At 48.7% G+C, this 19,943-nt stretch overlaps 1 protein-coding gene across 1 annotated transcript in view; it reads right to left on the bottom strand.

Annotated features, from left to right (window-relative positions):
- Window positions 1-19,943, bottom strand: part of CDKL5 (cyclin dependent kinase like 5) — a 119,926-nt gene that overhangs the window by 65,969 nt on the left and 34,014 nt on the right. Inside the window, exons 3-4 of the mRNA XM_065422287.1 lie at window positions 3,903-3,948; window positions 1,190-1,326 (exon numbers count right to left, since the gene is read on the bottom strand). Of these exons, the coding sequence (XP_065278359.1) occupies window positions 1,190-1,326; window positions 3,903-3,948 (183 nt within the window). The remainder of the gene's footprint in view (window positions 1-1,189; window positions 1,327-3,902; window positions 3,949-19,943) is intronic.

The raw sequence follows: 19,943 nt of genomic DNA on the forward strand, positions 1-19,943 counted from the left end.
CTGCACTGATCATAGTGAGCACAGGTTAATTAAAGCAGGAACTTTAGAATCCAGACATTAAGGCTAGAGAGGAACTAATGCAGTAGGAATTAACTGATTGTCAGGTAGTGCATCACAAAATTTATGGACAAAGAACCAGAATATGCAATATAGACTTAGTGTCACCTCACCCTAGATGTTTCAGATCACATCACATGATCATTTTATAATCTCAGATAAGGCAAGCAGGTAATGGTTAGGAGTCTCATGAATACTCATACAGGAAGCACTGCACATCTTGTTAGCTACAAATACGGGCAGGAAGGACTATATATATAGGGGGATTAAACTGAGGAGGCCTATTTCCAAGCTGGTCCACAGCACAGCACCAGAAGGACATAAAATTATGATTTTAGGAAAGAAAGCAAGGGCAGATGAAGGTTCCAGCAAAAATAAGTGTTGTTGTTTTTTCCAAATGAAAAGACAGAAACCAGAGTCTAGAATACAGAGCTACAGCCTACTCTTGCCCTATAGGGCTTACAGAAATAGCAGATAACTAGTCTGTCCTGGGCTGTCTCTCCTGAGAAGCAGATCAAGGTGTAATGGGTTCTGATGCAGTCAGGGATGGAAGGAATTTAAGTCAGTCAGTCATAAGGAGATTTTGTGAGGTCCTACAATTTAGTTCATTTCAAATATTTCAAACCGTCTTCTAAAGATTAGATTTCTATGTGGAAAAAAAAAAAAAAAAGAGCAACCCTATTTTTAACAACAAGAGGAGAAAGAGAAAGAACCAACAGTTACATGAGGACAAGCAATCTATGTTCCTGTTTCGGAAAACACACTATAGAAGGAATCTTGAGGTAAACACTTGACAATCATTCAACCTTCAAATTAAACTGGTTTATGGACCTTTGGGCAAAAGAACAGACAAACAACCCTTTCTCAAATGACACATATTCCAGTCTAATAATGCTTGTTTGATTTAGTGTCTTCACTGTACTATGTAAATATTATTACTTATGTCATTTGTGTAATTTTCGTAGCAGAAGAAGGGACAAGATATATACATTCTGTTTAGATTTTATTTAATTTCTTGGTTTCCCATTCCTAGATTAAAATAGCTTCATTTTTAGAGTTCAAATCCCTGTATTTATTGTTCATAAATTACTTGATGATTTTGCCTTGAAAGAGATGTAAAAGATCAACTCACTTTTTCCACATATTCAAACACTAAATATAATTTTCCTCTTCTTCTGAAAGCTTCCTTCAGCTCCACTATGTTTTCCTGTTTCAAAGTGCGAAGCATTTTAAGCTCTCGTAAAGTGGTTTCTTTGACTTCTTCATTTTCTAGAATATAAACAATTGTAAGTGTGGTAAAACAAAACTTAGTACTAAGCAACAATAACCTTAGTAATCAAGGTTAACAATCTGTACACTAATGTACAAAATTCAGTGGACACTCACAGTAAAAAGCAATCTAAAAAACTGTAAGCTATTTAAGTGATTTGGGTACTAAATATAACTATATCTGCCAGTCCACATATACAACTATTATAACGGACTTCAAGCACTCTAGTTTTAAACATTCAAAGAATAATCACTGCACACTTCTCTCTCTCTGATACCACTGATGAAGGTTTAGGATTTAACTTGGGCTCCCTCTGCTGCTTGGCTGGCTCTGCATCAGAAGAGGGAAAATATTGTACAATCATGTGTAAACTTGATATCCCCAGGTGCAGCTTTATGTTTTTTGCCGCCCCAAGCACAGCTGTCAGGCGGCTTTCGGCGGCATGCCTGCGGGAGGTCCGCCGGTGCCAGGCCTTCAGCGTCCCTGCCACCGAATTGCCACCGAAGCCGCGGGACCAGCGGACCTCCCGCAGGCATGCTGCCGAACGCAGCCAGGCTGCCGCCCTCACAGCAACTGGCAGGCCGCCCCCTGCGGCTTGCCGCCCCAGGCACGCGCTTGCTGCGCTGGTGCCTGGAGCCGCCCCTGGATATCCCTCACCCCACCGCTCTTCAAATTTTTGGTTATCCGACAATTGTTTGCATTTACATGCTTTTCATCCTGAAGAATCTTAGTATGTGTTACCAATTATGTGTACACAGTGGACAGCATCAAAGAAGTGGGAACTCAGTGCATAGCACGCTGCAAACAGTGGGGATAAAGGGCTATTTTTGGCCAACAATTTAAGGACAAACCCATACCACTCTGAAAAGTACCATAGATCTCTACCAGCCATGGGGAGGAAAACAGAGCAGAGCACACAGAATTTCTGTTCTAAACATTTCACACAAAAGACTTTCAATATAGTGTTCAATGATACAGATACTCAATTCATCCATCTCAGAAGGCGGAAGGGCTAAAGTTGATGTAGTAAAGATTTGAACCGGTTGTTCTACGGAGTCTAGGACTTCAATCTTAGATGACTTCTTTTAGAGTCTAAGCTCTTTAAGACAGGGACTGTCATTTACTATAAGTTAACACAATGGGGCTTTGACCTGGCTGTCCTCTGGGCAATAATGCAGTATAAATGTTAACTAAAATAATAAATAAATAAAGCAAGCCAGTTAGCCATTGTCTTCCATACTGTTAGGCTTGACAACAGTCAGTTTTTTTTCCAGTGGATTATATTGATGTTTGGTTTAAAGCTTTTTTGGTTTTTATTGATTTATATGTATGGTGAAATTTATGTTGATTTGTGACATTTACTGACAAAAAGAAAGAAAGAAAGAAAGAAAGATAATCATGCGTTCTATAAGTCACTCAATGGGGAGGAGGGATAGCTCAGTGGTTTGAGCATTGGCCTGCTAAACCCAGGGTTGTGAATTCAGTCCTTGAGGGGGGCCATTTAGGGATCTCGGGCAAATATCTGTCTGGGGATTGGTCCTGCTTTGAGCAGGGGGTTGGACTAGATTGACCGCCGGAGGTCCCTTCCAACCCTGACAGTCTATGATTCTAGTTCCTGAAATCTGGGCAGAATAAGCATCCTGTGGAGAGCTCAGAGACGGTTGTTTTCTACAACAGGGTTCTCTCTTCAACAGCCTGCTCCAGTTCTGAAAAACTATTCCGAAATATTGTGATTTGTTTGATAGGGATAATCACAATTCATTTCAGCCAGTATTTTCTGCTTCAGGTATAAAACAGGACTTGTGTATGACAAAGCTAAAAGACTTGCTGAATACATTATCCAGGCATCTTGGTGTTGGTCAGAGTTTGCACTGGATGAAGTGACACAGAGGTAAATTTAACTTCCCTGATACATCCGTGACAACCAATTGCATCTTCATTGGCCACATCCCATGGCAAACAGCATAGATAAAATATTTACCAAAATCTAATGGGTGGCATTTTTGAGCTTTATAATGAAGGTTATAATGAGCCATTAAGCCAATACAGCATAAGTGGTCAGACATAGCTGCAACATCCCAGGAAGGAATTATGCCTCTTTGGATAAAAATTCTTCAACTGCTACCCCTTTGATCTACAGTGGGGAAGAAAGTCACTTCACACTTGGCTTATTCCTCTGCTTGTGCCTGGCCAGCTCTGACTGTCAGTGCATGGACAGTAGGGGGTGGAGCCTTTGCTCTGTTCATTTCCTTATCCTGTACGCACCCCAGTCCCTACTCTTGCCACTCTGCCTGGTGCCATAATCCAGGAAATGCTAATATGGCTGCACAGGAGAGGAAGGTGGGGATGGGGATGGGGAGGTGGAGTTTATTTCTTTTTGTGGCTACCTAGTTCAAGGGCACAGTCTAGCCTTCACACAGGAGCTAATGTATCAAAGCACAGGACACTAGTACAGCTAACACACCATCATTGAGGTTGTCATTTTTAAGTCATCTCTCATATGTGAGGTCTTGTATTTTCATCAAGTATTCGTAACATGTTTATTTACACAAATGATCACAGAGGAAGCAATTACCTTCACTGTCTTTGAATTTCTTGATGGCCACAATTTCATGTGTTTCCTATAAAACAAAAAACAAAACAGGAGATGAGAAACGCAAGATTTTTTTCTGAGCACTTGGATCAAACAAAATATCCAGATTAAATACAGTGTTTTCATTTTACATTTGCAAAAGGCACACAAAAGCAAACATGAGTGAATACAGAATCTAGTAAAAATCTAAATGATTAGGCCAACTGCAATATACAAGCATATTCAGCAAATATGCAATGATTAGACACCGAACCATGAAACTCTTAAGTTAGACACCAAAAATGCATATTCAGATACATAAAACGAATGGCCTTGTTTTCAAAGGAGTGAGCCCCTGCAGTTCCCATTGCTCAGCTGCTCTGAAAGTCAGGCCATTTATTTAGGTCATCAAAATATGGATTTTGGTACCTATATTTGTGCATCAAAATTTAAAAATATTAGCTGATGGCCAAGTTTTGCAAGACTGATTAGTGCTTTTGGGTCCCCAACTTGAAACACCTGGAAGGTGAGAGGTTTTTGGTACCTCCAGTTTGAGAGAGAGTTAAGGTACCTCAAGTTGGGCAGCCAAAACTAATCACCCCAAATCACTAGTCACTTTTGAAAATGTTGGCCTGTGTGCTTACCTCAGAACTACAGGTAACAGAGCTTGAAAGAGCCTCTTGAGTAATCTAGTCCTGCCTCTGCACCCAGGAAGGATTCTCATCTAAACTGATCGTCACCACATTGTATCCATTTTACTCCTGAACATCGCTAGTTTATTTCTACTAGAGCATCCCATACCCTCCAAAACAAACATACAGCCTATTCACATAGGGCACATATGAATATAAAAGAAAGATTTACTTGCTGTCTTATGTATTTGTCTGTGTAGGATGCTGCAACATGCTACAAGAAAGTCCCTATGCTACCAAATGTAGGAGGTACATCTCTTTTTAAAATGCCAGTATTTTAGAGAAGTAACAGCACTTCACACAATCCTGAGGTCTGTCAGCGTACAGAGGCTGAATTAGGGGCCAGCAGCAAAACAGTTAAATCATTTTGGAACTTGTTCATACTTGTTATATTTACAAATGTGAAAACACGCACACAACTAATTATTAAAGCAGAACATAGGAGCATCTGCTCTCTGTCCTTCAATGTCACCAAATGTCCACAATATGTGATCCGGAATGAAAACTTTATCCGTCTATAAAAGCATGTTGGAAGACTACCATTTATTTCAGTGGGAATTGACTCAGGTCCTTTGAGATCCTTATGAAAGTCATTAATATTAGCAATAGCCAATAAAAAAGGCGTGGCATATTTATTTTAGAGCTGTTAGCGTGGAAACATTAAAATACTCAGCCAGCTGTTCAGGGCACTCTGCCTTTATGCTTGTTCGAAGCATAGGGTTGCCAACTTTCTAACTGCAGAAAACTGAACACCTTTGCCCCACCCCTACCCCGCCCCTTCTCCGAGGCCCTACCCCTGCTCACTCCATCCTCCATTGCTCTCTCTCCCCCACCCTCACTCACTTGCTCATTTTCACTGGGCTGGGGCAGGGGGGTGGCATGCGGGAGGGGTGAGGGCTCCAGCTGGGGGTAAGAGCTTGAGGGTGCGGCCAGAAATGAGGGGTTCAAGGTGCAGGAGGAGTTCCGTGCTGGGGCGGGGGATTGGGGTGCAAGAGGGAGTGAGGGCTCCAGCTGGAGGTGTGGGCTCTGTGGTGCAGCGGGGGGGGGGGGGGCGCTCTGGGCTGGGGCAGGGAATTGGGGTGCAGGAGGGGGCTCCGGGCTGAGGCAGTGGAGGGAGAGAGTTGGGTGTGGGATCTGAGAAGGAGTTTGGGTGCAGAAGGGGGCTCAAGACTGGCGTGTGGGAGGGAGTCAGAAGTGCAGGCTGTGGGCAGTGCTTACCTCAAGCGGCTCCCGGGAAGCGGCGACATGTCCGTCCAGCTCCTAGGCAGAAGGCTGGCCAGGGGGGCTCTGCTGCGCACTTCCCCCGCCCGCAGATGCCACCTCTGCAGCTCCCATTAGCCATGGTTCCCAGCCACTGGGAGCTGTGGAGCCAGCGCTCAGGATGGGGACAGCTCGCAGAGCCCCTGTGGTCGGCCCTCCACTGAGGAGTCGGAGGGACATGTCGCCGCTTCCCGGGAGCTGCATGGAGCCGGGCAGAGAGCCTGCCAACCCCATTGCCCTGCCAACTGGAATTTTAACGGCCAGGTCAGCAGTGCTGACCGGAGCCGCCAGGATTCCTTTTCAACTGGGTGTTGTGGCAACCCTATGAAGCACCAGGCATGTTGTTCATGCTATGTGAAAACAAAATAAGTAATCATGTGGCAATAAATTAATTCTGTGATCATCATACATGATATTTATACCAGATCTGGCAAGTGTTATGTTGTGCATTGATCTTAATGACCGACTATGGCCTCTAAATGACCTCACTGAGGAAAGTGAATTTAACAAAAGCAACTCATGTGGAAGTCATTTTTGCTGTTAGTTCCTGATCATCTCTCACAGTACATTGTCCTGCCAAAACCCATCCTAAATATACTGGCCTAATTTGAAAGCTCATGTGTTACGTAAATCCAGCTGAAATAAGACAACTGATCAAGAAAAAGCTCTGCTCACCAATTACAGAAAAAAGGGATGACAAGGCTGAGGACAGAATATTGAATTGTAGTTAGAACTGCATTCTGAGAAGTTTGTATCCCTCACTTCAAATACAGCAGCACACATACATGTGATTATAAATTAATTATTAATTAATTTAGTCTAACCTAAATTGAGCAAATTGTTCTTACTGGTTGTATCACCACCAATGAGTGACCTCAGTGTCAAAACTCAAATATGTCCGTCCACCTTATAGAGCCATCTTTATGCAAAACCAAAGTTATTCATGGAGACTGCTCTGCTGACTGTTAATGTTAATGCCTCGCCCTGTCTCAGCAGAAAGGGGGGAAACTTGGTTTGGCAAACAAAGGAATGGACCAGCTGCTGGGAGGGGGAAGAGCTCATGCGCATACATACTGTGGCCAAGCTCTTTCTTGTGCCTCCATGTGCACGTGGATGTTTGTCTTAAGGAGGGACTCCTCTGCCTCCTACTGGCCAGGTGTGTGTGTGGGGGGGGCAATTATTGGAGCCAGCTAGTACTCACGGTTCTCTCTCTGAATGTAAAGCAATCCCGCACCTAGGAGCTATCTTGTTGCTACTGCTGCCCTCCCACCCCCTATACTTGAGGCATACTGAGCTGTGGTTTTAGGATGGTGCGAGTCTGACTAATTGCCTGTTTTGGGGATCCGAAAATAATTGTTTCCAGTTGCTGCAAATAAACAGGAGTCTGGAGGGATTTTTGGCTTCCTTGCAGCATTGTGCAGTCACAGTTTAAGTTAGAAGGAGTAAGAACAGGAATTTTAATGTGAGGACGTAATATAGGAATGTTTAGTTCATTACAATTTGCAGCCAGTGTTGAGTGCAGATAAAGGCTAAAAGGGCCAGCGAGACTTTGGATATGGCTGGGGGTTCTTCTACCTGTAAATAGGGCTGCCAACCCTCCAGGATTGTCCTGGAGTCTCCAGGAATTAAAGTTTGACATAATCTTCAATTAAAGATCATTTGATGAAACCTCCAGGAATACGTCCAACTAAAACTGGCAACCCTACCTGTAAGGAGAAGGGGAGATCTGAAGTCTTCACTGAGAGGCAAGGGAGAAAACTGAAAAGCGAGCTGAGTCCTAGATTATGTTTAAGAAGGTCCTCCACTAAGTATTGATTACATGGTTTGAGCCCGTTAATCCCACACTGACCGTAATTAAATGTCTGGTACATCAGAGGGGGCAAACCGATAACAATGGGAAGGGAGGCTAAGTTAATACAGTTGTGGCCTGCTGCTTAAATCCACCTCTGTGCCTGCATGTCCTCTTCAATGGTGGGGAGTAAGGCTGAGGATTGCATCTGCCGAGTTCTGCACGTGGTGCATGCCTGGAATCTATGATCAAAAATCATTTTTCTGATCATTGGTGCAGGATCCCTATTAGAGGAGTAAAGTTCTGGAACAGCCCTCCAATGGGAGTGGGGCGGGGCAAAAAACCTAACTGGCTTCAAGACTGAGCTTGAAAAGATTATGGAGTGGCTGGTATGACAGGACAGCCTACAATGGCATGTGGCCCATCAGTGACTGCCAGCGGCAAAAATCCCCAACAGCTGGAGATTGGACACTAGATGGGGAGGGCTCTCAGAATTCTTTCCCAAATATCTGCTTGGTGGGTCTTGCCCATATGCTTAGGGTCTAACAGATTGCCATATTTGGGGTTGGGAAGGAATTTTCCCCCAGAGTCAGATTGAAGTCTTTAAACCATGATTTGAGGACTTCAGTAACTCAGCCAGAATTTAGGGGTCTATTACAGGAGTGGGTGGGTGAGGTTCTGTGGCCTGCAAGGTGCAAGAGGTCAGACTAGATGATCACAATGGTCCCTTCTGACCTTAAAGTCTATGAATCTAGATCAATTTCCTAGTATCAAAGCATTTGTATGTTTCTACCCAAGCAAATCATGAAAGATTACAACTGAAAGCACAGGTGTCACCTCATTTCTTATTCACTGTTAATTATGTAAAATTTCAATTGTGCAGGAAACCTTAAATTTAATTTGTTTCCTTCAGTTGGTTCCTTAAAAAAAGTCCCTAATGTCAATGGTGCAACTAATCAAGGAGTACAGTTTTACTAAACATAAGCAAGGGTGGCAGAACCTGTGGCCATTTTTTGTCTGGATAGAGAAACATGTCCTACCACCTTAACTTCTCTTTCTCTGACATGTCACACCTGCCAAGCTGAGCCTCATGTCAGGATTGGCAGAAAAGTCCTAGATTAAGAAAGAATCAATATGAACATGCTTTAATGGAGTAAAACAAGTTTCTCTTTATGTATCAAGGACCCATCTGTCAGCTCTGACCTCAGGCGCAGAGCAGGAAACAAGTCCTTAAAAAATATAGCTAAGATGATGTGTTTCAGAAAACAATTTATTTTGCTATAATGCTAGTACTTTGGGGTATGTGTTTTAGTAACTAAGTCCCCAAAGTTATTACTGTTTAAAAACTGCCCAGTCATAAAGGCTATTTAGAAAATATAGGACAGAAGGCTGAGAGAAAAAATCTCAAGCGCTGATGGCAAGATTTCTTCTGGCTGTCTGATAAAACTTAAAGTTGCTGCAGCCTTTTACAAGAATGTACTGTTGGTGCAGTTGAAGAAACTTCCCTTTTCCCCCTGTCTGTGAATGAATGAATTAAAAAAATTATATCAAACGTGAAGACGTCATATGATGTTGCCTGATACCATAGAAAAAAATAGGGAACTTGATGGACTCTTATACAGTGATTAAATGAAGTTATATGTATCAAAGGGAAGTCAACTATAAGTGAAACAGTTTGGGCAAAACAATGTAAACTTTAATGGCAGGGCAATCCCACTAGGGAGGAAAAAACAACAAGTTGCTTTCACATTGATTTCTTTTAGTTTAGTGACAAACTGAAGAAGTAAGGTTAATGTATCCAATCAAGCTTATGCTATCAAGTAAGAGAAATCAACCTGTGCTGAGACAGAAAATAAAAGGAACTGAAAACCAAATTATGTCTTTATAAGGACACTTGATCACAGAGTGGAATCATCAGAAATGTAACTGTGATTAATAATGCACAGACTCAGCCCATTCACAATACCAAGGACCCATCACTGTTAAAACAAGAAGAACAGAAATGGAAGATTTATACAGCTGTTCTGCAGAACAACAGTTCTTGAAGTGGCTTTGCATTGTATAATTAACAGTTAAAATATGTTTAAAGAGAATAAAATAATTTATATAAAAGTTCTTCCATATTCTATGAACTTTAAACTGGACATTTTCCCAGCTAGCAGAGTTGATGGAGAAAATGCAACTTGAGCAAGCATAATTGCTAAGTTGGCCCAGGAATGCACTACAGAGGGGCCCAATGAAACCGAACTGTGGAGATAAGTGACCAAAATAAACCAGATACTGTTCAAGGTATGTCCCAAGATGGTTGGACCAACAGCTATGGCCAATTTGTCTTACACGAGCTGTTCTGACAAGATATGTTGCACAAAGAGACTGGAAAATTTCAGCCCCAGTTGCCAGTACTCAAAAGGTGATGCCTCATTCCATGACTGGATAGTGAGACGGGACAACTCTTCTTCGGAAGAGATATGGATTGCCATCTGATTGGTCCACACCAGCACTTCCAAGAAGAGGAACCAAGTTGGACTACCCAGCAGAAATGGGATAAAATAGCCTGTCTCCTTCAGTGCACAACTTCCCAAAAGCCAAAAATACACCTGGAAGGGAGAAGACTGAGGTCCTGGGCCTGCCACCTGGGAGTCTTCCTGGTGACATCAAGTACCTATCTAAGATGTTGGCATCTTTAACTGTCTGTATTTTCCAGTAATTCAGGGTTGCCCACTAGCACACCAGAAAAAGACTACAGTCATGGCCATCCTTCGCTCCACCTGTGTTTGCAATGTCAACTTCTGCTGTGAACTCCCGCATGTGAAAGCTGATGGCTGAGCAAAGATCTGGTGATAAGTAACACACAGACTTTCTCTTGGGTACTGACCCAAATCAGTCATCTGACTGCTTCCTCAAACCAGGCACCTAATTAGTAAGGAATTGTACATTCTTGCACAGGCCTGCACAACTCGTAAAGCGGCGAGGGCCATATTACTCCAAAGAAAATAGCCGAGGGCCGAAACCCCCCGGCCGTACTGAAACGCCCCCCCCCCCCCCCGTGCCACCCAGCCCCGCCGAACCCCATCTCCCCCCCCCCAGCGCCGCCCAGCCCCCGTGTAAGCAAGCAGGACTCACCCCGGCGGCGCCTCCTGCTGGTCTTCTCGGGAATTAGCTCATCCAGCCGTTGGAGGGTCCGGGGGCATTAGCTGCCTTCCCCGCGGAGCCTCTGGCCCCCCGGCCCGCTGGAGCGCAGCCGAGCGGGAGAGGTGCGGGGCTCCCTGGCAGCGGCGGGGAAGTTTATCGGTTTGGGGGACCCTGACCGGCTCCTCGCCCCTGTACGCCGGCCGCCCCGCCTGGGACAAGTCTCGCCCCGGCAGCCCCTCTCCGCCGCGTGTCTCTGATGGGTGGCCCACACCCCCGGGCCGCGCCGCCCACCCGGGCCCTGCCCGCTCCGCGCTGCCCCCGGACGCACCGTGCTGCCCCGTGGGCTGCAGGGCTGGAGCAGCCGCCGCGCTGCACTGCAGCGCTCCCGGCCCCGGCCGGCCATGGCCCGTGTGCCCAGGCTGCTGCACAGGGGCATCTCCTCCCCAGGCCCGGCTCGGGATCCAATGGGGCAGTGAGGGGGCGGGGCGGGGCGGGGCGGGGCTGGAGGCAGGGATTTGGGGAGAGATCCAATGGGGGAAGGAGGAGGCGGAGTGGGGCGGAGGAGGCGGAGTGGGGCGGGGGGGGTGAGAGCCCCTCCGGGCTCCGCCTGTGCGCCGGAGCAGAGGGCAAAATTGTTTGTTTGTCCAGTGTCCCGACCGAACATCGTTCAGGACGCGGGACAAACAAGCAAATATCAGGACAGTCCCGATAAAATCGGGACGTCTGGTCATCCTAGCGCCGCGTCCAGGAGCAGCCCTGGACAGAGCTGCAGCGGCGCTGCTCCAGAGAGGCCTGAGCTCCTCCCGCTCAGAGCCGTGTGGTAAGAGGGCGGGGCTGCGAGCTGCAGCCGAGCAGCGGGAGCTCACGTCCCGCTGGAGCCAGGCCGCTGCAGCGCTGTCCAGGGCCGCTCCTGGACGCGGCGCGCTGAGGCTCTGGGAGACTGGGGAGGCGGGGGTTAGCAGCATGGTAAGGCTCTCTGAGCTGGGCATCCCCCCCCAGCCCTGACCCCCAGCTCCGAGCACAGCCCCTGTGAGCTGAGCAGCCCCCGACCCCATCCCCCAGCAGCCCTGACCCCCAGCTCCGAGCACAGCCCCTCTGAGCCGGACACCCCCTGACCCCAGCCCCCCCCAGCCCTGACCCCCAGCTCCGAGCCCAGCCCCTCTGAGCTAAGCACCCCCCGACCCCATCCCCCAGCAGCCCTGACCCCCAGCTCCGAGCACAGCCCCTCTGAGCCGGACACCCCCTGAACCCAGCCCCCCCCGGCCCTGACCCCTAGCTCAGAGCCCAGCCCCTCTGAGCTAAGCACCCCCCGACCCCATCCCCCCGCAGCCCTGACCCCTAGCTCTGAGCCCAGCCTCTCTGAGCTGGACATCCCCCTGACCCGGACATCCCCCTGACCCCAGCCCCCGTGAGCTGCGGCTAGAGCCCAGGCCGGATGCCTCCCCCCTCGCTCGGACTTACCAGGTCTGCCTCGTGCCCAGCCAGCGCTTCCCGCCTCAGCAGCCCTGGAAGTGACGCTGGACACCAGGCAGGAGACGCGGGAGATGGCGACGCGTGTGCGGGGGGGGGGGGGGCGACCTCACAGCCCGCGGTGGGGGGCAGTTTCCGAGTTCACCCCCTGCCCGGGGGGCCCGACCTCACAGCCCCGCGCGCCGCGCTCTGACTGCCCTGACAGTCAGAAGCGCGGCTGCTGGGTTCGCCCCCTGCCGGCGGGGGGGGGGGGGGGGGGGGCGACCTCAGCCCCGCGCGCCGCGCTCTGACTGCCCTGACAGTCAGAAGCGCGGGGCAGGGGGCGAACCCGGCAGCCGCGCTTCTGACTGTCACGGCAGTCAGAGCGCGGCGCGCGGGGCTGAGGTCGCCCCCCCCCCCCGCGCGCCGCGCTCTGACTGCCGGGTTCGCCCCCTGCCCCGCGCTTCTGACTGTCAGGGCAGTCAGAGCGCGGCGCGCGGGGCTGTGAGGTCGGGCCCCCCGGGCAGGGGGTGAACCCGGAAACCGCCCCCCACCGCTTGCCCGCGGGCCGCACAGTCGGCCCGCGGGCCGCGTGTTGTGCAGGCCTGTTCTTGCATATGTGCTCTAAAGATTGTCACAGAGTTACAGTGTGTGTTGTTCTTTTGTAAAAGGTTCCAATAAAGATTGTTGTAAAGTAGATTTGAAACAGAAGTTACTGTTGTTAACTAAGACCAGGCCTGCACAACATGCGGCCCGCGTGGGCCCACTGTGCGGCCCGCGGGCAAGCGGTGGCGGGCGGTTTCCGGGTTCACCCCCTGCCCGGGGGGCCCGACCTCACAGCCCCGCGCGCCGCGCTCTGACTGCCCTGACAGTCAGAAGCGCGGCTGCCGGGTTCGCCCCCTGCCGGGGGGGGGGGGGGGGGGCGACCTCAGCCCCGCGCGCCGCGCTCTGACTGCCCTGACAGTCAGAAGCGCGGGGCAGGGGGCGAACCCGGCAGTCAGAGCGCGGCGCGCGGGGGGGGGGGGGGTGACCTCAGCCCCGCGCGCCGCGCTCTGACTGCCGTGACAGTCAGAAGCGCGGCTGCCGGGTTCGCCCCCTGCCCCGCGCTTCTGACTGTCAGGGCAGTCAGAGCGCGGCGCGCGGGGCTGAGGTCGCCCCCCCCCGCCGGCAGGGGGCGAACCCAGCAGGGCTGTGAGGTCGGGCCCCCCGGGCAGGGGGTGAACTCGGAAACTGCCCCCCACCGCGGGCTGTGAGGTCGGCCCCCCCCCCCGCACACGCGTCGCCATCTCCCGCGCCTCCTGCCTGGCGTCCAGCGTCACTTCCAGGGCTGCTGAGGCGGGAAGCGCTGGCTGGGCACGAGGCAGACCTGGTAAGTCCGAGCGAGGGGGGAGGCATCCGGCCTGGGCTCTAGCCGCAGCTCACGGGGGCTGGGGTCAGGGGGATGTCCGGGTCAGGGGGATGTCCAGCTCAGAGGGGCTGGGCTCAGAGCTAGGGGTCAGGGCTGCGGGGGGGATGGGGTCGGGGGGGGGGGGGTGTCTGGCTCAGAGGGGCTGTGCTCGGAGCTGGGGGTCAGGGCTGCTGGGGGATGGGGTCGGGGGGTGCTTAGCTCAGAGGGGCTGGGCTCGGAGCTAGGGGTCAGGGCCGGGGGGGGCTGGGTTCAGGGGGTGTCCGGCTCAGAGGGGCTGTGCTCGGAGCTGGGGGTCAGGGCTGCTGCGGGATGGGGTCGGGGGGTGCTTAGCTCAGAGGGGCTGGGCTCGGAGCTAGGGGTCAGGGCTGGGGTCAGGGGGTGTCCGGCTCAGAGGGGCTGTGCTCGGAGCTGGGGGTCAGGGCTGCTGGGGGATGGGGTCGGGGGCTGCTCAGCTCACAGGGGCTGTGCTCGGAGCTGGGGGTCAGGGCTGGGGGGGGATGCCCAGCTCAGAGAGCCTTACCATGCTGCTAACCCCCGCCTCCCCAGTCTCCCAGAGCCTCAGCGCGCCGCGTCCAGGAGCGGCCCTGGACAGCGCTGCAGCGGCCTGGCTCCAGCGGGACGTGAGCTCCCGCTGCTCGGCTGCAGCTCGCAGCCCCGCCCTCTTACCACACGGCTCTGAGCGGGAGGAGCTCAGGCCTCTCTGGAGCAGCGCCGCTGCAGCTCTGTCCAGGGCTGCTCCTGGACGCGGCGCTAGGATGACCAGACGTCCCGATTTTATCGGGACTGTCCTGATATTTGCTTGTTTGTCCCGCGTCCTGAACGATGTTCGGTCGGGACACTGGACAAACAAACAATTTTGCCCTCTGCTCCGGCGCACAGGCGGAGCCCGGAGGGGCTCTCACCCCCCCCGCCCCACTCCGCCTCCTCCTTCCCCCATTGGATCTCTCCCCAAATCCCTGCCTCCAGCCCCGCCCCGCCCCCTCACTGCCCCATTGGATCCCGAGCCGGGCCTGGGGAGGAGATGCCCCTGTGCAGCAGCCTGGGCACACGGGCCATGGCCGGCCGGGGCCGGGAGCGCTGCAGTGCAGCGCGGCGGCTGCTCCAGCCCTGCAGCCCACGGGGCAGCACGGTGCGTCCGGGGGCAGCGCGGAGCGGGCAGGGCCCGGGTGGGCGGCGCGGCCCGGGGGTGTGGGCCACCCATCAGAGACACGCGGCGGAGAGGGGCTGCCGGGGCGAGACTTGTCCCAGGCGGGGCGGCCGGCGTACAGGGGCGAGGAGCCGGTCAGGGTCCCCCAAACCGATAAACTTCCCCGCCGCTGCCGGGGAGCCCCGCACCTCTCCCACTCGGCTGCGCTCCAGCGGGCCGGGCGGCCAGAGGCTCCGCGGGGAAGGCAGCTAATGCCCCCGGACCCTCCAACGGCTGGATGAGCTAATTCCCGAGAAGACCAGCAGGAGGCGCCGCCGGGGTGAGTCCTGCTTGCTTACACGGGGGCTGGGCGGCGCTGGGGGGGGGAGATGGGGTTCGGCGGGGCTGGGTGGCACGGGGGGGGGGGGGGCGTTTCAGTACGGCCGGGGGGTTTCGGCCCTCGGCTATTTTCTTTGGAGTAATATGGCCCTCGCCGCTTTACGAGTTGTGCAGGCCTGACTAAGACTGTAGAACACTGTACATGTGTCTACCATAGTTAACAGTTTCATACTGCCCTCCAAGTTCTAGATGTATACAGACATGAAACAGACCAAAGTGCACAAGCTTCTTGAACTGCACTCAGTCTATACAGTCTCTTATAAATGTAGGAGTTTATCTTAGGCCTGGTCTACACAAGGGGGGGAGGGGGAATCGACCTAAGATACGCAACTTCAGCTACGAGAATAGCATAGCTGAAGTCGACATATCTTAGGTCGACTTACCTTGCATCCTCACGGCACGGGGTCGACTACCGCCACTTCCCTGTCGACTCCACTTCCACCTCTCGCTGCGGTGGAGTACAGGAGTCGACGGCAGAGCGATCGGGGATTGATTTATTGCATCTACACTAGATGTGATAAATCAATTCCCAATAGATCGATCACTACCCGCTGATCCTGCGGGTAGTGTACATGTACCCTGAGGTAGTTAGGAGTGTTAGTCAGATACTGGGGTTAATATAATTTGTGGAGAAGTAGGTTAAAAGGGTTGACTACTTTAGATTCATTGGGAAGGAGATGTTGGTGAACTGACATATGAGAAACTGACCAAAATTGTCGTATGCTTTATCTTAAGATTGGTTTCTTTCCCTCTCTCACCCCCTGTTGTGTTAGCAATATAGGAGTCAATAGCCCATTGGCACAAGTGAGGCCCTATTCTGATGGACGCATGGTCCAAAATCTAAACACAATTCACCTTCCCAACACAGAGATTGAGTATAGAGTAGAACCTCAGAGTTACGAACACCAGAGTTACGAACTGACTAGTCAACCACACACCACATTTAGAACCAGAAGTACGCAATCAGGCAGGAGCAGAGACCAAAAAAAAAGGGGCGGGGGGGAGGGCAAATACAGTACAGTACTGTGTTAAATGTAAACTACTAAAAAATAAAGGGAAAGTTTAAAAAAAAGATTTGACGAGGTAAGAAAACTGTTTCTGTGCTTGTTTCATTTAAATTAAGAGCGTTAAAAGCAACATTTTTCTTCTGCATAATAAAGTTTCAAAGCTGTATTAAGTCAATGTTCAGTTGTAAACTTTTGAAAGAACAACAACAACATTATTTTGTTCAGAGTTAAGAACATTTCAGAGTTACAAACAACTTCCACTCCCAATGTGTCCGTTACTCTGAGGTTCTACTGTATTATTTTCTGTTGTGGTGTGATTTGATTCTGAAAACGTGAATGGTTATATTGACCAATTTTCTAGTTTATGTTAGCCAAATCATAATCAATACTAGTTTGTTGTCTTATCTCCTATACTGTTAGTTGCGGTTGTTAAGGTTATTTAATAAAACTCTATAAAACTCAATTCAACTCTCGAGTCCGTTTCTTTAGTTAAGCAGCCAAAATTAAAATTAAGGTGGTACAGTAATCAGTTAAGCAGTTTTTAACTAAGGTTTGTTTTATAGCCTATCTTTTTTTTACAGTGCCATACAGGCCACTGGCTTCAGGTCAGAAATCTTAAATCAGAATAGCGTAGGTCAAAAAGGTAAATATTAATGCCACAAATGTCATGCCAAATTATGATGAAATGGCTTTATTTTCTGAGGCAGCTAACAAGTTGCAGTAAATCTTGGGTACCATAACTGTACACATGAAAATATTCCAGAAAGATAAATATGAAGTCTAAAATCTCCAAATTTGTTCCATTTTTCTTTAAAGAATAGGCATGGATTCAGTGTTTCCCCCTATACTGCAATGGTCTTTCTTAACTTAGCATTTTTGCTTTAAATGGTACAAATGATGAACACTTTTTATGCACATATCAGGAGAAATTAATTAAATGCTGAAGGAAAGAAAATGCCCTGTAGGAGCTGTGTATTATTATTGCAAGCATATTACCACCACCACCCCCCAGCACACACTATGGCTTTTATACTAGCAGCCATGAGAAAACAAGAGAAGAGGTAATCCATTTCCCTTTCCTCAGAATTAAAAAGCAATGTGTGCTCTGACTTTCCAATTACTTGCACATATTGTGGGTGGAACTGGAATGAATAAATAAGCACTGACAGGGTTCAATAGTGATTAAACAGAGTGAATCTTTAAAGTGACTAACTGAGGGAAGAGGTTGTATATAAAAGGAGTGACAAGATTAGGAATAGAGATTATCACGGGTAGATGTTTAACGTGTTGCACAGAGAGGTAGCTGTGACACACCCATCAATGTTAATAGGAGCTGCACCAATCATACGCCATGCATCACACTGAACATTTACACAAAGAGTTATAAATATAGCTTTAACCCATGACTTGGCATGTTTTAGTGGTAGATTAATTCACATCTTGGATGTGTTGAAGCATGAGTCTGCAGGTCAAGAATTAAATACATTTTTAGTTTCTTGCAGAAACATAGAATCAGAATTATTGCACAAGAGAAATATTTGTTACCCATAAAATTTAATCCATAACATAAAAACAGCTTGCAATCTCACTTAATTTCCACTAAACTAGGATTACATATGGCCCATTTGCTTTGTCACAAAATAGCTTAAAAATAAATGAACAAAGAATCCCTCCCTCTTTCCCTCAACAACAGAATTCAGTCAAAAATATCTTCCTGATCCAATGGCCTTTCTAAACAAAACCAGTGCTGCATGTGATTTTTCTGGCCTACGCAAATATTGCATTTTTGCAGCAATAAAATGTGCACGACTGACCTGTCAATTATCCCACAAATAACCTAATGAAAACTTAAATAATGAAAATTAACCAGTGTCCCTACATGAGCCTCACCAAAGTCTTACAGTACCATTACAATAAGGGGATGAAATTATTTACCCTTTATAAAGAAATGCTCATCATGAAAGCTGTAATTTTGGTAAATAAAAAGATATTTGAAAAGATTTGCAGAAAAAAGGTGAATACACCTTATCTTAAAATTCAATAGACAGAATCCAGTTGCCTACATGTTACCACTTTTTTCCTCCCTTCTTGATCGTTGTAATTTGATACATTAATTTTTCCATCATCACTACATCCCGAACTATAATGTGACCAGTACTAACACAGGGTAGTGTCTCCTTTTTCCAATTCCCAGTTAATAAAAGAAGTGCTACTAATAATAAATGTTACTAAAGATTCAGGTTCTTGGAAGGCCACATCATTAACTGGACCTAAATGAATCACTAATGGGTCTTTAGGAAGACTGTTTACAGATCTGATCTGTTTTCCTGCCCCAATAACCTTGTGCCCTGGACAATACCACATATGAATAAAGTTTCCTATCTTTTCTCAACACCTCAGTTACTGGTTGTTTTATAAAATTCTTTTAAGTTTCACTGGAGCATCTTAAAACAGAAAGGATTCACAAAAACTAGAGAAAAGATTTTCCAAAAACAATTAAGGGATTTAGGAGTACAAATCCAATGGATTTTCAAAGGACTTGTGATCCTATCTCCCTCAGAAGCTTTCAAAAATTGCTAACCCCAAATCACTAACCATTCCTCAATGTGCGTTTTTTCTCCATCTCTTGAGAAAGATAGGGTTCTCCTTTATGTCCTTAATGAGCAAATATTTATACATTAAATGACAAAACACTACGTTAATACAGAGTTGAGGTTGCTTGGTGGTATATCATCCCCGTGGCAGAAAGCAGAGTTGAGGAAAACTCAAACTTCTGAAAACTAGGAAATACAATGTTAAGAGGTTGCCCATGAAACCTTATCTCTGCCCTCTTTCAGCAATGCCCCAATACGCCCACTTAATGCACATACCTTTACTCTGAAAACCCCACAGTTGCTGAAATGTACAAGCTCTTCACCTCCTCTTGCAACCCATTCCCTCTCATCCACAGGATTCCATCTAACACTACTAATGGACAGAAGGGTGCGGGGGGGAGGAAGATGCAGGGGGAGTTGCACATGCCACTTTCCCTCTATCCTCTTTGAGTAATGCCCCAATATGCGCACACAGTGCAAATAGTGCGCACTGCCCCTTGGCACTTTAAGATTCAGGAGGTCCAGATCCTGGTATACACTCACACACTTAGTCATCTCCCCAGAAAGAATACCACATGTGTACAGTTTTAGACCGACTTCACAGCCTTTTACAAGTCCCTTACCCTTACTAACAGGATACCATTTCAATCTACACATTTAACCATCATTAAAGCATTAGAACCCTCTTATATTCCACCTTACTGACGACAATATCCTTTGTAATAAAAGCCCTGTGCTCTGCTGCTGACATAACCCACATAATTTTGCATAAAAATGATGCATACTTTCTCCCGAAGGTACACATGCGCCTCCTCCCTTCCTTCACACCCAAAAGGGTGCAAAACAGATCTCTCTATATCACAATCACTGCTCCATCACACACGTCAAAGTAATCCGCACATGTCCTCATATCACAGACAAGCATGCCCAACTACTGCCTCCACCGTTTAATGTAGGTACATCTAAAACACTGACTGCACCTGGAGAGTATCCAAAGAATTCCCATTGGCTACTGCCAGCTCCCAGGGAACAGGGAAGGTGGTGAGGGCAACTTTTTTTTTTTTGTCCTTTAATAGTGTTAGATGGAATTCTGTTGGTGAGACAGAATGGGTGCAAAAGGAGGTGAAGAGCTTTTTACCCCACCCAACAGTTTACATTGTGAGAATGAGCTATTCTTTGAATTCAAGG

Source organism: Emys orbicularis, chromosome 1, assembly GCF_028017835.1.
Source record: "Emys orbicularis isolate rEmyOrb1 chromosome 1, rEmyOrb1.hap1, whole genome shotgun sequence".
Lineage (NCBI taxonomy): Eukaryota > Metazoa > Chordata > Testudines > Emydidae > Emys > Emys orbicularis.